At 36.2% G+C, this 21,470-nt stretch overlaps 1 protein-coding gene across 1 annotated transcript in view; it reads right to left on the bottom strand.

Moving 5' to 3' along the window:
* Positions 1 to 21,470, bottom strand: part of grid2 (glutamate receptor, ionotropic, delta 2) — a 179,552-nt gene that overhangs the window by 117,063 nt on the left and 41,019 nt on the right. The window contains exons 6-8 of the mRNA XM_015052766.1: positions 17,762 to 17,863; positions 9,563 to 9,760; positions 6,358 to 6,670 (exon numbers count right to left, since the gene is read on the bottom strand). Of these exons, the coding sequence (XP_014908252.1) occupies positions 6,358 to 6,670; positions 9,563 to 9,760; positions 17,762 to 17,863 (613 nt within the window). The remainder of the gene's footprint in view (positions 1 to 6,357; positions 6,671 to 9,562; positions 9,761 to 17,761; positions 17,864 to 21,470) is intronic.

The raw sequence follows: 21,470 nt of genomic DNA, 5'->3' as shown, positions 1-21,470 counted from the left end.
TGAATGTGCCGGCCAACCGAGCATAGTGATGCTACGGTCATGAAAGCAGGGCTTGGTACTTTCAGCAGTCTGATCAGGAGCCATGTTCTGCTTGAAAATGAACTCAGCATCTCTGTAATGCATGTCAGCAGAGGGAAGCATGTGCTCTAATTTTTTATTTATTTATTTATTTATTTATTTATTTATTTATTTATTTATTTATTTTTTTGGACAAATACCTGACTTTGGACACAATCTATTTGTATTTTGGACACAAAATACATTGGGAACACACCAGTAAATGACATATCTCCCCAAATCTCCATCTCTCCTTCCAGTAGGGAACTCGGTTTTTAAATGAAATCCTCTGCTTAGTGCAGGCAAGGTGCTTCTGACATTGTCTGGGATTCAAGAGGTAAACATGGGATGTTGAATGTGGCATCCTGTGATGTCTGTGTCGTCCAGAGTCCTTGTGAATTTTGCTCAACTGTTAGAATAAGCTTTGATTTACAATCTGCTGACAGCAGCAAATATCCTTGTGGGTTCTGCATTTTATTCTACCATATTTTTACCTTCCACTCAACCTTCGCTAATGCTACTTTAGCAATGTGACAGATCGGTGCGCTGGACAACTTTCAGGATCCGAATCCAAATCTGTGGAGGATATTACATGGTTATATGTTAACATTTCTGTGTTATAAATAATTATTTATGTCCCTGAAACTGAATCTTAAGTTTCAGCTGTAAGCCATAATCATCGCAATTAACAGAAATAATTGCCTGAAATGTATCATTCCATATGTAATTATGTTCTTACATATTATAGAGATGCACCTGTTATTTTTCCCTGATATTTTCTTGATGTTGCAGGTTTTTGAGAGTGGAAGAGGTGCAGTGCATAAGTTCCTATTTTTTTTTATTTTGTTCTGTAATATACTCACCCGTCTAGTTCCCCAGATTGCATTACTCTTGCTTTTAATTAGCTCACCTGCATCCCCTCTAATCACAGTTCCAAGCAGAATTAGTCATGCCATTAATGAATTCATGTCTTCTTTTTTTTCCCCAGATGATAGTCAATTGCCTTGCATCAGACTTTGTTCACTCTCCAATATTAATATAACTTAAAAGCTGTGTAGAGCACAACAGTCTTCAGCAATACATCTTTAAAAATGCATCAATTTGTTCAGTTATGTTGTTTTTTTATTATTATTTTAGAAAATAGTCCCTTCTGCATGATTTTCAATTACTAAGAAGTGTGAGTGGAGTAGGACTTCCTGATCAACACTTAAACATTGCTCTTCTTGTCCAAACTTTAGTGTGAGCCGCTGAGACCTCCTTTATGACCCAGCACTCAAAACTGCTGCTGGCTGGATTATTCTTCCATCTTCCTGAAGCCTCACAAGTCCCCTGCTTCCTGCTCCCCTGCTTGTTTGACTGCCTGTGGTGGCTCATTTTAGATCGAAAGCCTGGTGCACAAGACTACAAATGAGTGCACATCCCTATCCCTGTAGGCCACACGCTGTCCGGGCCCCCTGCATATGGGCTGGTCGATGGCATACACTCTGCTAATGTTGCCTGCTTGGCTGTCCTAATATTGTCACTTGGTAATCATTCATTCCAGCCCTGACTCTTTTACCTTCTGGCCCTGAAAAATATTGGAATTCCCTCCCTTGGCTTAGCAAAAGCCAAAGAGCAGCCCAATTTAGAATAAAATATTCTCCTTGGGAACATTTCATATCCTCTATCACGCATCTTCATGTGTCCACTGACGACTCTCTAGCTTAAAGTTGGATCGATTTGTCGATCTGTGAATGTCTCACAAAACAACTGAATAATTATCCTATTTAATTTACTGTTTAGCTCACCTGATTGCTGCACTGTTTCATTACTATTCACCTTGCATTTGTTTCTCTTCAAAATGCCTGTGTTGAATTTATTTACCAAAGGGAAATCAACCAAAAAAATAAAATCAGGTTTTGAAGATCACACAAGTTATCTAGGAGGACTGATAGATTATCTCTCCCATCTGCATTATGTCGGTTGGTATTCAGAAAAGCATCTGAGCAGCAGAATTGTATTTTCTTATAGCTTAATAATATTGTGTACCCTCAGACCTCAGAGTTCACCATCTGAGTGCAGTTTATTGCTCTTGAAAGTTTCAGAGAAGTTTTTTTTTTTTTTTTAATGATGGTTGATATGGTGTCTGACCTTGCTCTGCCTGAGAGCGTTGTATATCCAACTTTTACAACCTTTATGTGATAGTTGGCACTGTATGAATTTATGGTCTCTCTCCTGTTCTGACTCTTTTTCAAAGATGAGAGGTACCACAGCCTATACTAATGATGAGCCACATTTATAAGCCTGTTGTCAATGCAGGTGAGGTTTATCTAAGTGCCTACCACTGATTATATTACAGCGTTACATTATAGGTGTATGTCACTGTTTTTTTTGTTTTTTTTGTCATGGGCTATTTTCTTCCTGTATATTTTGTTTTGCTAATAAATCCTAAGATCTACTGGTCTATGGTGCCTGATAATATTATTCATATCCTTGAAATTTTTCCACATGTCACATAACCACAAGCTTTAATTTGTTTTATCCAGTTTTATTTTGGTGAGCTAGACCAACACAAAGTCAGTCAAAGGATCTTTGCAGTTCTCACAGATTTACAGTGGGCCTCTTGAATGTCAGTGTAGGGGGGATAGAGATAGATAGCCATATATTTTCAATAATAAATCAACGTTTTTTGAGATGTTCAAAGCTTGAGATTATTGATGTTATTTGCAGACCTTCATTTAATGTTCAGAGCTTTATTACAGACCTATTTGATGTGACACGTGGTCTTCATAATGCTGTTTGTTCCCTAAGGTTCCCTAAGTTTCCCAGACCTTCACAAAACAGCTGGTGTTTTAAATGGAGATTAAATTACACAGCTGGACTCTCTCTAACAGTGTGCGACTTCTAGGAGCAACTATTGGCATTGGATTTCATTTAAGATATGAGAGGAAATGTGCCAAGTACATAGTGTATGCAGAATATTTTTTTTTTTACTTTTGCAAAGCACTGCAGGCTACCAATGTAGCAGTCCCATTATTAGAACAGCCATAAGATTTTGAAATACGCAGCCTCTTCCTCTCCCTCGGTTTTCTTCCTCTATCTTCAGTCTCCCTCACTCTCATTGAGACCAATTAGACATACTTTATGGCATGCAGATTTTTTTTTTTTGTTTTTCTCACAACATCCTCTGCACGCACATGCCAGACCGAGAGGCCTGTGGGACACGTTGTAAACAAACAGTCACTTGGCTGGCGCCCTGGTGATTCAGATGAACATGAAGGAAGAATAGAATTTGTGAAAGGAAGAACATGAAGAGAAAAAGCAGCAAGAGGAATGAGTGGAGGCTGGAAGAGAAGGAGTAGGGACAAGGAGATGCATAAAAAGGATGTAATGGAGGAAATTCTAACTATAACGGAGAGAAACGGATGGGAGGAAAAGAAATGCGCAAGGAGGAAGTGAAAAGAAAGATGTGAAAAGAGAAGGCTGGGCAAAGATAGGGGTAATCCCTCTGGACCTCCCTCTTTTGCCTCTCAGCCCTTCTCCCTTTGACAATGGAAGTGACAGTGCCAAAAGCAAAATTCTGGTGTCATGTTTGACTATTTGCTTTTATTACTTATCTCCAGCTCCCTACTGCTGTGGATGTCTTTGCATCTGAATCAATTTTCCCTCAAGCTAATATTTTAGGGTTAAGCACAAAAATCGGAGACATTCGAGAGAGAACTCCAGATCTGTATGCAGATATGGGTGTGTATATATAGTGTGTGCTTGTGTGCGCGTGTGTGTATATGTGCAGAGGGAGGGATTGGGGTGGAGTTTAAGAACAACAGCTGTGTCTGCAGGGCCCTCATTTGTACTTTAACTGGATGTGTGACATCTCACTCTAATTTATCTTTGAAACATTTATAGGTTTTAAACCGGACAATGAAAAGGTGCATCACTTCCAACAGCCAAAGTAAACATCTTGGTTTACACTGTCCAATGTGGTCAAAATAGTCCCAGAATGAAAGTAGAGACGGTCAATTCATCTAGCAGTAGAGCAGGAGATCAAGGATGTGAAAATGGAAAAGGATTGTACAAGATTCTGGACATAAGCATATAAACCTAAGGAAAAATTTCCCACATTCTACTCAATTACTAATTTGTCAATTATTAACATGATCGTTTAAATTGTAATAAATATATTAAACAATCCCTATTTGTTAAAGTATTTATTTAAGCATATAAAAAAGCACTGTTCAAACGACCAAGCCAAGTGACCACAGCTGAAAACCCACCAAGACACCTAGACTGAAAAGCCCTGATCAGAGACACTTGATCCTTGGTAACTCTGGAGGAGCGGACGAGAGCCACAGCTCAGTGCAAATTGGTAGATGATTTTGACAGTAGTCTGACAATTTATACATCTTGGCTTCCCGGCAGACCTGTCACAAAAAAAGTCTATTTTGAAAGAAAGCTACAGATAGTCCTGGTTAGAGTAAGGCATGTAGTAGAGACACAGCAAAAACTGCTTTTGCTCTTACACTTATTGTGATACTCTGCTTAGACAAGACCATCACTGAACTATGTGAAAAGTATTGGCAAAAAAACCCATCACTGAACACCATATCAACCCTGGTGTGGGATTACTTTCATCAATAGGGACAGGGAAACTGGTCAGAGTTGATGTGAAGATGGATTGAGCCAATCCTGGAACAAAACTTCTAACATGTTGCTAACAACTTAAACGCCCCCTGGGAGACCTGTTCCCACTTTGTTGTGGTCAGTCACAGTTGCAACGTGTCAAAATGTGAAAAAGCGATGTGAATGTGGTTACTTTATTTACTTTTTTTGTACAAAATGGATTAAAACTGTTGCAAGATAATGATGAAATAGTGCAAAAATAACAAGGCAGTTTCACTTATTAACCCGTAGGAGTCGATTAGGAGCATGTTTCAGTTTCAAAAGATTATTACTGAAACTGAAACATGCTAATAATATGCTAGCTCTAGCCTAAAAAAAGCTACAAAGAATGTAATAATAGACTTAGGATAGAATAAACTCACATCTTGGAATTTCTGCTAAAATACAATCTTGCTGTCTGTGTGACAACAATACGTAAACTCACTCTTGAAGAATTAGATCCCCTTTCTTCCACTCTGTTTTCAGACTAATGATACCACGACTAAAATGTTAATTACAGCTAAAAAGAGAGATGATTGTGGAGATGAAGTAGCAATTAGCATGTATCATAGTCACCATCATTACCGCCATTAGCTGCCGTAGAAATATGGAAAATTATTTACCAAATAGTGAAATGCTCATCATTTGCTTATTCAGAGCACGAAATGTTTCAGTGGCAGTGCCAGAGACAAAAAAGCGTTCCTCCCTAAATGTGCATAATTGATGTCACTTAAAAAATTAACTATTGCCAGGCTTTGAGCAGGATATAAAAAAAAGCAAATACTGAGCTCACTGGAAAGTAGGACTTATTCAGTCAGAAAGACAGGAATAAGCATGTGAACTTACTGAGAGCCTATCATCAGCACAGAGATACTGACACTTTATTAAACACAAGTATCAACCATAACACATTTACATGTTCTTTCCACTTGAATGCTCTGAAATGTTCCCTCTTTTTTTCTTCCCCTCCGTTACTTTGCTGATGACATTTAAAACCTTCCTAAATTGCCTGTTCCATACCTGAGCAGAGCCTGAGAGATTCTGCTCATATTCCCAAGATGAGGCTATTACCGTCCTCTCAATCCATGGCTGAACAAAATGCCCCCTCCATTTTGTCCTAATCTGACTAATGTACTAAAACGTAAAGGTCAATTCACATCTACACCACCCTGAGGAGGTATTTTTTAGTCTTGCTATATCTATCTATCTATATATATATATATATATATATATATATATACACACACACACACAATTACATTCAATAAATTAGAATATGTGTTTGATGAGGCTAATTTGTCAGATTAAAGGTATATTTTGAAAATTGACAACATTGAATCAGGTATTTAACAGACCTTTCATCAAAGCTAAATCAAACATTTTATATTATATATATATATATATATATATATATATATATATATATATATATATATATATATATATATATATATATTTGGTCTGATGTAATGTTTTGATGACATGTTTTCAATACTGTAAGAAGAAAATGATCATAACATAAAGGCTTTCAAACATTCATCTGTGTAAGTAATACATATATAATGTGCTTAATCCTCATTATTAAGCAATTTCAGACTGAAAGCCAGTATAGTGAAGATAAAATTCAATTGCTGAGCCAGTTACATTCATTGTCTTGCTTACCTTGTTGTACAAAGGACCCATACACAAACCACATGGAATTGTACAGTGTGGTTGAAGACACTGATCCCATGGGCAGCCGCGGTGGGTTGAGCCAGTTGAGCAAGTACACCAGGATGCCAATGAGGAGCACAGTGCCTGCAATGCACGCCCACAGCGACAGGTCGAAGGGTGCCAGGCAGGCAAACATGTCCACTGTGCGCTCGGCCTTGCGCAGCAGAACGCCCACGGAATAATCCATGTAGCGTGTGGTGAAGTCTACAACACTCTCCCGCTCAGGCGTGATGGTCAGAGCGGAGAGTCCAACATCAGCTCGCTGCGAGAGGCAGAGAAAGAAGAGGAGTGAGAGGTTTGTTCAGGACTATTATACCAAAAGACTAAGCATTGATTTGAGGAGCGACCCTTTGCTCATTTTTTTTAAATCATAATTTTAATTACCTTGTCAGATTTTACAGCTTTCTCAGTTTTAGGCTGTTTATTAATAATTCCCTTTATTAATAAATAATCAGCAACACAAACATTTCTACTTCGACACCTTCACATACGTCATCAGAGTACACAACTAATGTTTTCCATAGTGTTGCTAAGTGCAACGCTTAGAAAAAAAAATCAAAACATAGACTTTTTCTTTCAGAATAACTTTTTACCAATACACATCGTTTGATATCCGACATATGGGTTTATGATTCATGTGTCATTAGGTTTGTTGGCTTTTTTAACCCAAATTTTGTATTTTTGCTGCTGAAATGTAAGTTACATTGCTTTAATCAAGCATTACATTGGATTGTGTTAATATGTAAATAAAGGTATATATAAATTAATTTAAGATAGCATTAGTGCTTACCTGCTAGTCAGAGGTTAGTTCTAGCTACTGCATGCTCAACATCCACACTTTGACCAAAGAATTTAAAGCAAATATAGAAGCAAAAATGAACGTTGTCTATTTTGTTGAATTTAAACTCGTTGTCTAAATTCAGTGTTTCATTAATAAATAGTTTTAGACATTACGAGGATGTTTTTGCATCATTCATTCTGGCTTACAATGGGGAGCAGTTAGTTGCACAAATGCCCTGGAGCTAGATGGCCCTCAGTCAGTAATGAATGTGAAGATGAATAAAAAAATAATTTTAAAAAAGTATAATGAAAAAACTACTGGCAATAAGTAAAGCATAATGGGGAATATTAACAGTGAATACACTTAAGATGTAGCCTTACCAAAGCACCTCAAAATGAGTTTTTCATTAGATGTTTGGTGTGTTATCACTAATCGTTTATTGAGTTGGACTAGATGGAGGAGATGAGCGGAAGCAGAGGAAATCAAAAGAGTGGACCCTGAAAACCTGCAGAAGTGTCAGCACAGGAATGGCCTCAACAGACAATTTAGCAAATAAATGTGGTGTATGTCATTTACTCCTTGCCGTCGAGAATAAAATTTCAAGTTAACCGAAAATCAATGGCTTTAAAAGTTAAAAACATATAAGCTAGGCTAGGCTAGGACTCCAACATCTGCTCAGCTACTCGTGTTTTATTTTTATTAGCTTACTCTCTTTTTATTCTGTGTAACTGGGATAAATTCCATTTTGAAATAGATATGTTTGTTGATTAAAGTGCTTCTGTCCCCAGAGCTTTAAAACAACTGAAGATGTCTGCTTAAGGAAGTAAAATGCAGCTGTGAGGTTCTGCTTGTTTTGAAAATCCACAAATAAAATCTGATCATGACAAAGAAAATTATTACCTAAAACAACAACGTCATTTAGTCGCTTGAAGCAACTCATCTTTAGATCGCAGACTAATTTTGTAAAACTATATTGTGAAACATTATTTTTAAGAGCCACTGCAGTCTAACATCCTGTCCCCACAGCCTTTTCCTTTCACACGCAAAAACTTAATAGAAACAAAAACACTTATCTACCTCATGCTAATTTCATACTTCAGTAGTTGAGGAAGAAGACAAAACGCTTAAGTTTGCAAAATGTGTCCTTTCTACTGCATAAACAGAACATCTGAAGAAACCCTGCAGGACGCCTGTTGGTAGAAACAGCACAACAGCATCCATACAAACTGTGTGCTTGTTTTAGTAAGCATGAAATCCCATGCAGATGCATGTGGTCAGCGCACATACAAACTTACAGAAAGAACTGTGGGTAATAATTATCTAATATAATTAGGTTTTGAAGAGATAAACAGTGCTGCTGACTGATGGGGAAAACAAAATTACGTGCACGTTGAGTTTATTTACATCTTGCGCTTGCATGCATGCACATAAATATGGATTGTGCTCAAAGGCTTTCTCTATAATTTTCTGAGGTGCAGTGAAGAAGGGCATGACGAATTTTTAGCACCGACAAGCATTCAAGGTTAAGAGAACGAGAACTTAGTTTCGACAATTGCTTAAACCTGAAACACAGTAAAAAGGAATATATTAATGTAGAGTAAGGCCAAATTTATGTCGATCCATTGACAATGTCAGTCCTGCACAGCAACTTAACAAAAGTCTGCAAGAGTGGATGAGAACATAATAGGAAAACCAAACCCTTCATGCATTTTTTTTATTATTCTGTGTCAATAAAACATGTTTTACTTATTTTTGACAATGTACTAATGCTCCAAGTATGGTTTGTTTCATCCAAGGTAATAGTGTTTAGTTTCAACAATTAAAACTACTTACCAGACGTATAGAATTGAACTGAACTTTTTATGTTTCTCAGATCATCTTGGATGTAGTTAATTTAGAACATTTTGTATTATTAAGACTGATTTCAATCATGATTCATGGATATTAGAGTAATCTACGGATTGTGGGTTTGATTTTGCTCTTTTCTTTTTTGTCACGTTTTTATTTTCTTAGCTCTCCTGAATTATGTTCTATTGATGTGTTTTCATTTTCAATGTTTTGCTGCATGTTTTTTCAGCTGGTTTTACTTAATGCACTTCCCAAACCTCATGTCTGGGAAGAGCATCTATCCGCCTGCCTGTCTATTCTGTTCCACACAATGACTTGATCACATAAATTCCCAATAGCATAAGATGTCCCATTACTGAAGGGATATCAGTGTGTTTGCTGTACATCTGAAAACTATACGTGTTATTGATAAGTATATAAGTGTGAAGAAGCACACTTGTGAAGAAGTGTGATGAAGCATGATTGATTTAATCATTAAAATTCTTATTATTATTATTGTTTTTTTGGCTATGATTTTCACCTCACCTTAAAAACCAGTTCCCCCATGAGTCCATTCCACTGGCCGTCGGACTGCAAGCTCCCATATTTGTGGTCTGGAGCCACATAGATCTCGTACTTAAAGCCCAGGTAGTTGGACAGCGCATCCAAGACGTCGATTGAAAAGCCTTGGTACTTCTTTGGTTTCCCAAGCACATTCTCTGACACCATCACAAATGGCTCCTCCTGGAAGGCAACAATCAATCAATTACTCAAAAAGTAAATCAAGAACTTTGTAACCACACTAATGATTTCAGTGGTAAATTACACATTACTCAAATCTATTCACTCTGAAAGCCTTTTGAAAGAAATTGTGTAAGAAAATATTGAAGTCTTCAAAGGAAGAAATCAAGAAAATAAAATATTTTAGTGGTTACATTAGATGGACAAGACGCAATATGTGAGTAAACTTAGACCATGAGTTCTTTCTTTACATATTATATTTATATTCTGTTCAGTGGATTGAGTTTTTCCACCACTCTTCTTTTTCTTTAATAAATCTCTATTGATGAGTGAAATGTTGAATGCCTGTACAGTGTGTCCTGAGATTTATGAGAGCCAGTGTGTTATTGACTGAGTATCTACTGCACACATTCTCACACACACATTTACACATAGGCACAAGATATCCCAGATATTCGCTCTGTGGTTTCTAATCCTCGCTAGCTGTGGCAGTTCAATAAGCTATTAGGCAGTGAGTGGACATGCATGCCAAAGCTCTTTCTCGCCAAAAGTATCCATCTATCAATGTAGGAACACCCCTCAACACACACAAGTGTGGCCCCCAAGTAACCTCAAAGGTGCCATAGAATGCTGCCTTTGGTTTCAAAGCAAAAAATGTTGCCACCATTAAAATACTTAATAATTCTAAATAATATCTTAGGAAATTAAGTAAATTAAAATGAATACCCACAGGAAAATCTTCACAGGTTATCAAACAAAAAAGGGTTTATTTCATAATTCATAATTAGACATGTTTGCAAATTAATATTTATTTATTTATTTATTTATTTATTTATTTATTTTTAAAAATTGACGTTGGGTAGCTATGTACAGTCATTCCAACTGAACACTCCTCTAATAATCTCTACAACATGCACTACAATCCAAAAGTTTGGAAGAAAAAATCACTAAAAAGATCAAAGTTGTAATGGCATAATTTCCAACGATCTACACGTTGTCACTGTAAAGTCACTTATCAGAAATCATCTTTACTATAATTATTGGGTTTTGGGTTTTCTTGCTCAGCCAGACTTCAATTTAATAGAGAATCAGTGGAAGGAGTTCAAGATTAGGATGATGGCAAAGAGGCATTCCAGGATCAGGGACTCGGTGCTCCCAGCCAAAGATTAATCATCGAAATAGCAGAGGAAACACAAGAAAAAAATGGTCAAAAATTATGATAAGGGTTTGGGTCTTGCACTTATTATTAGGAAATACGTGATTCGTGTTTAATAGATATTTTTTTTTTAGTGGTGAGACCTGATTAAAAAATTTTTTATCAAGTTAATTGCAGGGTTAATTGTATTTTCATCAACACCACATACTGACAAAATAAGCAGCATTTTCAATTCAAAAAGCCTTTTTGCTATTAAATTATTAAATAAGCAGACGAATGAGTTCAACATTTGTCAGTTTTAATCTGCCATCAGATTGGTGCAAAGTGCTATCGCCCATTAAGTGTTCAAGTGTTTCAGGAAGCTCTGATCATACTTGTAGCTTCTTTGAAAAAAAAAAAAAATACTTGTTTTGAAACACATTTTGCATTGAGATGGCATTTTAGGCTTGAAAAGCCTTGGTAATAAGATGACTCCTTTTTGCATAATTTGCACACCACAATAGTCTTTTTCCCATCGTCTCATCAGATTTAAATTATAATCCCAAATGGGCCCCAAAAAAAACAACAGCTTTGTCATGCATTACTGTTTATGTGTGTTTCTTGTGCATCAGATTTAAAGGTGTTACAAAAACACAACACAAAGATTAGTTCTAGACTACTGTGTGTAAAAAAAAAAAAACACAAATGGGATTAACTGCATTTTAAAAAATGTTCACATCAAAATCTGTGCAATTCAGAAATCAAAATTAACATGTTAAAGTTCCAGTCCTTTTTTTTTTTTGTTATAAAATCTCAGTAGAACAGATTGTGTTGTCATTATTTGATAATCCTTTAACAGCGTACAATTGTCCTTTGAGAGATTCCAATCTCATTTGCTATCAGAAACTTCTTGGTTGAATGAAAAGTAATTTTAAATTTAAATTTGCCTGAGATATAAATAATTTTGGGCTAAATTGCATACGACATGTAAACCGATTCATCTTTATCCTTTAACTCTTAAGTTGTGGCTCCTGCGAATCCTATCAACCATGAAACTAAATCTTTCTCTTCTTTCATAGCATTTATTCAGACATGGTCTAGTAATTTCAGTGTAGCCAAAGGTAAATTGAGAAAAGTAGTAAAAATCAATTAAAACAATCCTTTTAATCATTTAGAAAATATATCCCAAAATTCATAATAGTCATAGTGGTTTAAAAGGAAGGCATTATGGTACAAAACCTTGACGTTGCATCCAAGCACGTACCCTTCAGTTAGAGGCAGCTGTTAGAGGGTTGCCTCTCACAGTAAGTTAGAGGCAACCCTTGGATGAAACAAAACAATGTAAATAAAACCAAACTGCATATTGAAGACAAAATGTTCTAGCACTGTTTGAAACTGTTCTTTCACTGGTTTTTCTTAGTAACATTGAAGGTTGCCAAGACAGACTTGTATTCAGGTGTGCCGTAACAATAGTTGACAGCCCCCCCCCCCCCCCCTCTCTGGGGCTTATTGACAACAAAATGGACTTTTTCTAACATCTGAAAGGATGAATGCACCTGCAGCACCTTCTGTGTTTTTTTTTTTTTTTGTTAGCTTTTCAAGTCTAGGATTGTGAAAACAATTAATTTCTCTGCAACTATCAGGCAAAACTACTTTTCAAAAAGACACAAACTCTATAAGCAGTATTTATGCTACTTTAATATTTGACACATATTGTTACATTGCAAACACACCTTATTGAGTGACTGCATAGCTTGCAGTCAGTTGCAATGATTTTTTTTTAGGGAAATTATGCTCAATTGGGCTGAAAAAAAGGATTCAGGATGGAGTTTTTTGAGTTCTTATTTCATTTGAAGACAAAAGTTCAAAATCATCTCTTTCCATCGCAAAGATGAACGTCTGTGTGTTTGTTTATAACATAATATTCTAATAAAATAGATTGTGATTGTAATGGTAAAAAAAAAAAAATATCAGGGCTATAAATAGCTTTGCTTTATAGATCACTTAATTATTTGTGCTTTTTAGCACAAATTTCCTGCAATAACTTCCTGTTGCATTGTGTGTATGGAAGAGGGATTAAAATGACAGAGTGGAGACTCTGTCATCGCTTTAATGACAGATAATATGAAATGGTTGGATAGATGGTCTACGTATTTCAGAAGCTGCTGATCTGCTGGGCTCTACTCATACGTTTGAGATCAGAAACTGCTCATCTACTCATGCACAGCCATCGCTTTAATTTACAGAAGATGATCAGAAAAAAATGAAAATGTTCAGTGAGTGGCCGGTGTGTGAATAAGGATGCCTTGTTGATGCAAGAGGTCAGAGGAAGACGAGGAGACTGGCTCGAGATGACAGAAAGGCAACAGCTGCTCAATTAACCGAACAGAGGGACGCAGAATATCACCTCTGAACGGACAACATATCAAACTGTTAAGCAGATGGGCTACAGCAGCAGAAGACAACACGGGATGCCACCCCGTCAGCTAGATAGCAAAGAACTGAAGCATAAAGATTGGACGGTAACAGATAGCAAAATCTGTTGCCTGATCTGATGAACGTTGATTTCAACTGCACCATTTAGACGATAGTCAGAAATTAGGTAAAAACAACCATGAGGCATTGTTCCATCTGTGCCAATGGTTTAGGCACAGATGGGACATCTTTGTCTAAACTGTGGTAGTGTGAAGAATATGTTCTTGGCACAGAAAGTTCCACCTTAATATAGTTTACACAACACACCATGCCAGACTATTATCGTTGACTGTGCCCATCCCTTTAGGACCACACTGCACTCATCTCTTGATGTTTACATCCAACAGGATACCGCACCATGGGCCTGATCTACTAAAGGTTTGATTGTAAAAAAAAAAAAAAAAACAGGGGAAAACTTCACATCACACCTGATCTACAAACAACATAGATCAGGTTTGCAAACAAGATTGTGTAGTCAAATAAGGAGAGTCGCAGGTGCAATAAATTTAGACATTTGATTTAGTAATTTGATGCCCTGAAACTGGCCTCTGTTGCCATTTTAACGATGATTCAGAGCGTTTTACTGAGAAGTAGCTTGTATGATGAGCTCAGCAGACGCCCAGTTCCACCAGCTGTTTGCTAACCGTTGCTGCCGCTAGTCTGGTGAAGCTGTGTGGGGGAGGTGCGGAGGAGGAGTGCTCTGTTGGGCAGTAGCTTGGTCGAGGACTACAGCTCTAAGGAAGAGCTTTGGGTAAATAGATGGTGTTTTGTCAGAGCAAGCGCTAAGGCACCCCTGCACGCCTATCACAGGAGATTCAACGTGAATGAAAGAATCAAAGCAACACTGCATGTGTTTTTGATGACGGAATAACATTATAGCATGATTTAAAGCTAAAGTCAATTTTACATAAGACCCAACTTTTATTGTTTTCCACAACAATGCTGGTGACACTAATTTGTAACACTAATGGGCGCTTTATGTTACCACTTGTGACTTTATTAAACAGTATTCTGTAATTTCTTTCTACCATATTTGCTTTTCTCTTCCTGATATGGTGCCCATCTCAAATTTCCGTCCACACTCATCACTTTCCTCTGCACTAATTTCTTTGGCACAGCAACATTCTGTCTCCTCTTGAATGGGTGTACCACATGTTGTCTCATTGCTGCCTCTGTGCTTCTAGAGGGAAGGACCAGGGGAAAGAACTCCAATTTCCCACAAAAACAAAGTAATGACATTTCAAAAGCCCATGGAGGGGATGCTGGGACTGACAGAGTCATGGTGATTTCACAAAACGGTGAACAATTTCAAAACACTGTGGCTTTGTCTGTCAAACTGATTTTAAAGAAAATTCCTAAAAAAAAAAAAAACTCCCTGGCAGTCTCTGCATAAGATTGTATTTTATATTGTTACAGAAAATGAAATTTCCTTCTGTCATTCTTTCCAAGAGATGAAAAATGTGATTCTAAAAACAAAGGCCTGTGTAGTGGCTCTAATGCAAAGTCTTCAAGGTTCTATATTGCTCAATATGTGGGACTTTAATCTTTAGCATCTCAGCAAGAGATGAAAGGCTTTCAGAAACTGGACATAAACACAGTCCTTTCGTGCACTTTTGCATAAGATACTTTGTAAAGATTTCAGAGAGTCAGTTTCTGATTGAAAACATCCATTGAATGAAACAATATCTGGTACAATGATTTGTCTTTTCATAGATGTACATAAAACCAAGACACATAATTATAGGGTTTGTACTGTCTTGTAGTGGTTTTTGTTCCAAAAGTACAGAAGTTTCAAAACTGACTTTTTGAAAATAAATAAATAATAACAAAATATGTTGCTCCCTTACTAGTTCTGGAATGGTAAGCTATTTCAAATAATAGTCTAAAGTGGCTGAAAAAGATTTTATTTAACGCGTATAAACAAAATAACTAATGAGACAAATGCACTTATGCATTAAAGTGATGCTTAGAAAAAAATGAGATTGTGTTCTATCTTTTGTTCTGACATCTCAGACCAGCTAATTTATGACATGAATGCAACCATTTTATTAATTATTGAACATTATGTTGGTAGTGTTTTAGGTTGTAGGCAAAAAAACAAGAAAACTTGATTTCACACAAAGAAATGAATGCATCTAATATTTTGTAGCATGCATGATCAAATGCAGAAATTCTCATTAAAAACAATGAAACAGTAATTTGGTTTAGTATCCAACATATTTGCATTTAACATTGCTGCAAACTGTTTTCATCACTCCATTGTCTTTTTTTTCTGATCAAAATTGTGCCACACAAATCATTCAATGTGAGAGAGGCTTGTAAAAGCAGAAAGTTGTTGGCCAGCCTGACATCGTCTTCATTAACTGATAACTTAAAAGAGCTACTTCCTTTAATACTTGGAAAAAATAAGGCTAAGAGTAACAGACTAGCATTCTGAGAGCCAGACTTGACTTTGATTAGAGCTAAGACCATGAGATTTCATGCCATGAGATCTTGTTACACCAGTAGTAGCTTTGGTTGTTGCATTCGCCATTGTCTCCTGAGCTTTCAGTAAAATCTCAGGTTAGTTCAGAGAAAACATTCCATAAGACTTACTTCACCATAGCTGAAGAGAAGAAACCATAAAATATTACAGCAGCAAATTGAGAAAACCACTATTTATTTGAGGTCTCAAGCTAAATTAAAAAAAACAATTAGAGAAAAAAAAAGAAGCAATTATTTAAACTCTAATAAAGATTCCCAACAAGATGTGGCCTGATAAATTAACTCATGTTCCTTTTTGAAACACAGTTATAGCAAGGTTCCTTTGAGTTCGCAGTTGTGGTATATTTCGGTCACTTGTGTAAATGGGGTCATTCAACTGAGGGTTGAGAAAGACCCCGCAAATTATTACTGCGACACAGCCTTTCCTGTTAAATACTGATTTATTAATACAGGCTATAATCAATAGCACTGATTTAAAGTCAACGGCTCTAATAGGTCTATGATCTACTTAGCGATTAACTGCTCAATAACTATTCAACACTGTGTGATGATGGAAAGACTGAATCTGTTGTTGTAAGAGTCTGTCTGTGTGTGTGTGTGTGTGTGTGTGCGTGTATGTGTGTGTGTGTGTGTGTGCATGTGTGTGTGTAGGCGTGTGTGCATATAAATACAAGCTCCCAACAGTTTTCATCTGTGTTTCAGCACAATAAACAAATATTGATGGTCCAACTAAGAAATGCTTGTGCCCCACAGTATTGTTAGAGAAAAAGCAAATTCAGGGGCAAAACCGAAAGAAATAGGTTTCATAAACCCTATAGGAAAACTATTACAGACACGCACACTGACGCATACACACACGGAAGATCAGAACGCACAGCCTCCAACCATTCACAGATGAAAAGAGCTCAGTACATCCAAGCAGTACCCAGGACATTTCACATGGTTTCTGTCTCACACACACATACACACATAATGTCTTTCTATCTACACAGAGACTTTGCATTGACTTCCATTCATTTTTCATTAATTTCCATATCCAAACCCTGACTCTAAGCTCTAAACCCTAAACCTAACCTAAACTCAATTCACACCATATTCCTAAACTTAACCCTTAACCAAAAAGAAAACAGAACTTGTTATTATTATTATTACACAAAAACTCACACACACTTACTCAACCTGAGCATCAAAACATAAAACATGAAGGCTGGACCAGAAGTGCAGTACAGAATTTAAATGAGCACAGTCTACTTTTTTGTTGTCACTTTATACTATCACCCTACTTAAGAGACAATACTCAAAAAGCACAGTCCATATCTTTTCTCCCTTTAAAGATTATGAAGATCAAAGACTTCAAAATAAACCAAAAGGGAAAAAAGGAGTAGCAAAGATGTCTAGAATTTATTTCCCCCTCTGTTTCCGAATTAAATGACAGGATATGAAAAATTCACAACAGAAAAACTGTAAAGCACTCATAGGATGTAGTCAAATCGATCCTACAGGTGAAACAGAATAGGTAATAAACAGGACGCCCACTATCATCAGGACTCCAATGGTCTCAGTCAATTTGCTGTTAGATAGCCAAATGGAGTACAATGACAAGTATTAGTATTAATACTGTGTTTTCTCACTATATCCGTATTTCCCCTATGTCCTTGTTTCATTTTCCTTTTCCTATATAAGGACTTAAGATATCTCTTGCTGGATCTCTGCAGACACAGTGTTGGTGGATGGAGAGAGACAGACAACAAACTAAAAATGGAATATTTGACATGAAAATAGGGTTAAAACAGGCTATTTTCACACCTATTAACTGGTGAAACCGATCTTCTGTATGTGCGCATGTGTAGATTTGAGTGTTGGGGAGTCCAAAATAAAATAAGACATAGATGCGTTGGTTATTGACTCACCAGAACAGTGACAACTCGTAGCACGACTCCCCTCATGTTGTTTTCCAATTTCCTGTCAGTCAAAGTGCCATTCAGCCCATGAACCGGGTCCCATGTGGCGAGCTGCAAAGTACACCCAAAAAGAGGAACATTAAATCTGAAAAGCCAAAAACATGATGACATTTTAGTTTTGATCTACATGGGCAAGTTTTCCACAGTCAAAGCAGTAGGTTGACTTAAATTTCTCAACATGTAGAGGGGTATATTTTGGACACTTAATATATTGAATTTAAACACATTTGACTTATACGCTGCACCCAAATGACACCGATAACATTCATATTTCAACTCAACCAAAATAATCCCAATTAATTGTGGCAGTTAGTTATTAAATATGAAACAGTATGCAGGATGGTGCTCAAACCTGTAGAGATCTTGAAATGTCTTTATAGCTCTGTGGTTTCAGTAAATAGTGCCTACAGCTTTACAATCCTTTACGCACTGATTTGCAATGACATTGGGTGTACATAGTTGTTGAGTTGTGCTTTTGCCATGGTTTGTGAGTGAGTATATCCTAAGGGTTATGCAGGAGTGAACACAATCCGGTAACCAAAATGAGGGTTTGGGGCCCATCTACAAATAGAAACCACTGGTAAAATTCCCGGCAGGTGTTTTAATAGTTTTCTGCGAATGTCTTTTGTGAATTTGTATACTGTATATTTTTATATAAAATGCACCAAATTTCCTTCCGAAAAAAAAAAAAAAAAAAAAAAAAAATCAGAGGAATCATAAAGTAATTAGTCAAGAACATGGGAGAAATAGTTAAATGTAAAGGTTAGTAAATGAGCCTAAACATTAGAGGAATGTGGTAAAGAACAACATTGGTGAACTGAGTTCAAATGTTTGTTTTGCAAATCAACATTTATTTTCTTTTTATGTGAAGAATTTCTAAAACTTATTTGTTCCACCAAATGATATAAATTCTAAGCAATTACGTTAAATCAAAAACATTATTTTAATCAGATAATTAAAAAAATATTTTTATCTGAAAAGTCAAATTATTCCTATCAGAGATGCACTTTTGATAATCGGATTTCAGAAAAAAAAAAAGAAAAAAAAGTTCAGATTTTCTGGAACTCAAAAGGTGCTGCAAGGCTCTGACCCAGACTTCGATGTCTATCAAATTGCATCATAAACGTCCAGTCTTTTCCCCAGGACCACATTATATAATCTCTGTACTGCCTTATGCTTTCAATAAAATATTATTTTTAGCTTCAAAGATCAAAGTAGGCTGGCTTCCCTGTGGACAGAGAACCAGTAGGAAAGAAATAAGTGATTTAGCTGTCTGCTACCCAAAGACAAACACACAGCTACATAAACACACTAGGAAGCACACACAGAATTAAACAGCTTGGTTTCTGCTTAAGACACACACGCACAAACTGGGGGAAGGAAATGTCAGATAATCCATTTTTCAAAAGGTTAAAGTTACTGTTGGTTGTAAGATTTAAGTCATTTTTTTATCAATTCCCTTTTGGGACAGATACTTATGGTAATACTTATCTGAACTGGTTTCTTTTATGAAGCTCTATTTGGTTAACATTTTATTGAATTTCTGAAGCATTTTCCCAAGAAAAGAATGTAACAATGGATACGTGGTCCCCTAACAAGAATATGTTGGTAGATGTGGAGCTGGAACAAAAGCCTAAATCAAAATTAATCAAAAGCCTAAATATTGGCAGTACAGCAGTTGACCAGTGTGCCACTGAGAGAAGGAAATTGCATTTTATTTGCATCCTAATGGGAGATTTTGCAAAGTCTACAATTTATGTATTTTATCAAAGCACACTGTGAAGCGTGTCATGAGAAATGATTACCATCGTTTCTTTTCGACTAATCAAAAATAGTATTTGTGAAACACTTGGATAATCAAAAGGAAACCAACTACTTGGTCTAAGAACAAACGCTGCACCCCCACCTACTTTAGAAAATTGTAGATCTATTTTTGCTAAGCCTCTCATTCAGGTAAATGTTCCACATACTTTGCTTTGTAGGTTTTATTTTTTTTATTTCACACATTCAGTAGTTTTAATATTTTTGTAACTAATGATTCTCATTTGCAGTGGCCTTGATGTTTTAAAAATGAAACAGAATGCTCTCTTGACATAAAACTCTTGTTATGTAGGGAGGGTCTTTGGTGCAAAGAGCTGCTATATTTAATCACTTATGTGAACAGCAGCCTATATGTTGCTTATTTAAAGGCTAAAACAATGAAACCAGTTGCTTGAAGCAAAATGAAACTAGGTCAGATAGCATGGGTCTTGTGCTACATGTTTATTACTGGAAAAATAAAAAGACATGTTCTCTCAAACTATATAACATGTATGACATCGATGAAAATGTGTACCAAAAACTTTACATCACATGCTATCTTAGTTTCAGCCTCGAGGTGGAGATGTGGAGCCTGCATGAAAGCCTGAGCTCTGGCACATTTTATAAAATAGAAGAGTTTTTTGTAATCTTGCTGGGCCAACATACATTTAATCTGAATGAAGACCAAACTCTTGGAATTCTTCTGAACACTTTGCCAGTGTCACTGCAGCCCTTCATCATTTTGTAAAAATGTAAGAATGTGTCCTACTTCTCACTCATATGTTGTGTGGCAGTCCAGTTGTACATGCATATCTGTATCTGATTCCTAAAACTTGCATATCAGGAAAACCAGTTTACCCTAGAAGGCTAAACGGATATTAAGAAGCAAGATGGTAAAGTAACTCAAGGTAAGAAAAAGATGAATGGCAGCTGGGTAATTTATTAGAAAAACAAGATAGTGATGGAAGGGTGAGACCAGACTTTAGTTGCTGATGCAAGTGATTTAAATGTGTATATAATTAATTATGTAGGACACAATACAATAAAATATATCAGACAGTGTTGACATAAAGTAGCTGATATACAGCACACCAAAAACACAGACACTTTGTCATTTATTCATTTTATCTGATGAAAGCAAACCGGTTGTGAGAGGACGTGTCCTGAACTGTGACAGGGAAAGTGTTTTCCTAATGAAAAACAAAGGTGAAATGGATGGATAAATCATTTATAACAAATGCAGTTTTAAGTTTCAGAAAGTAGAATTTACCTTGGAATAGTGTTTTTTTTTTTATTTAGGGCCAAACCCCTAAATGAAAAGCAAAGAACACTCAAATGGAAATAAGTAAACCTTTGCAAAATACACTTTCAACTGCGCACTCTAATACTGTTAGACAAAGAGCTGCTGAGCTCTGCTGAGCTCAAACCCCTTTATTAAAAAGTCAGGATGATTGAAATGAGAAATATTAACAACAATGAATAGCAAGCAAAAACCAAACAAAGCAGTTTTATTATATAGATGTTTGACTTTAACATCTATATAACAAATGTCTTATAAATATAACTGTCTTTAAAGGCTAGACAGTCTTCTGTTGTGATCGGGAGTTACCTAAAATTGATCCTTATGCACTGTGATTGTAAAATGAGATTTCCCTAGATACTTTATTGATCATTTAGATGGATTGTAAGACAAACGTAAAAAAAATATATATATATGTTAAATTGACATCCTAGATGTTTTGATGTTTTGCATTTAAATTGTGAGTATTTCATAGTGATTGAATAAAAATATTGACTGGCCATAAATTTGTTTTTCTAATTTCTAAAAGTGAGCTTTTCCTTCAAAAAAAAATTATAT

Source organism: Poecilia latipinna, unplaced genomic scaffold (assembly GCF_001443285.1).
Source record: "Poecilia latipinna isolate Pla-1442-1.1 unplaced genomic scaffold, P_latipinna-1.0 Scaffold1131, whole genome shotgun sequence".
NCBI lineage: Eukaryota > Metazoa > Chordata > Actinopteri > Cyprinodontiformes > Poeciliidae > Poecilia > Poecilia latipinna.
Note: the sequence above shows the minus strand (reverse complement) of the source record. Positions and strands in the feature narration are given on the sequence as shown.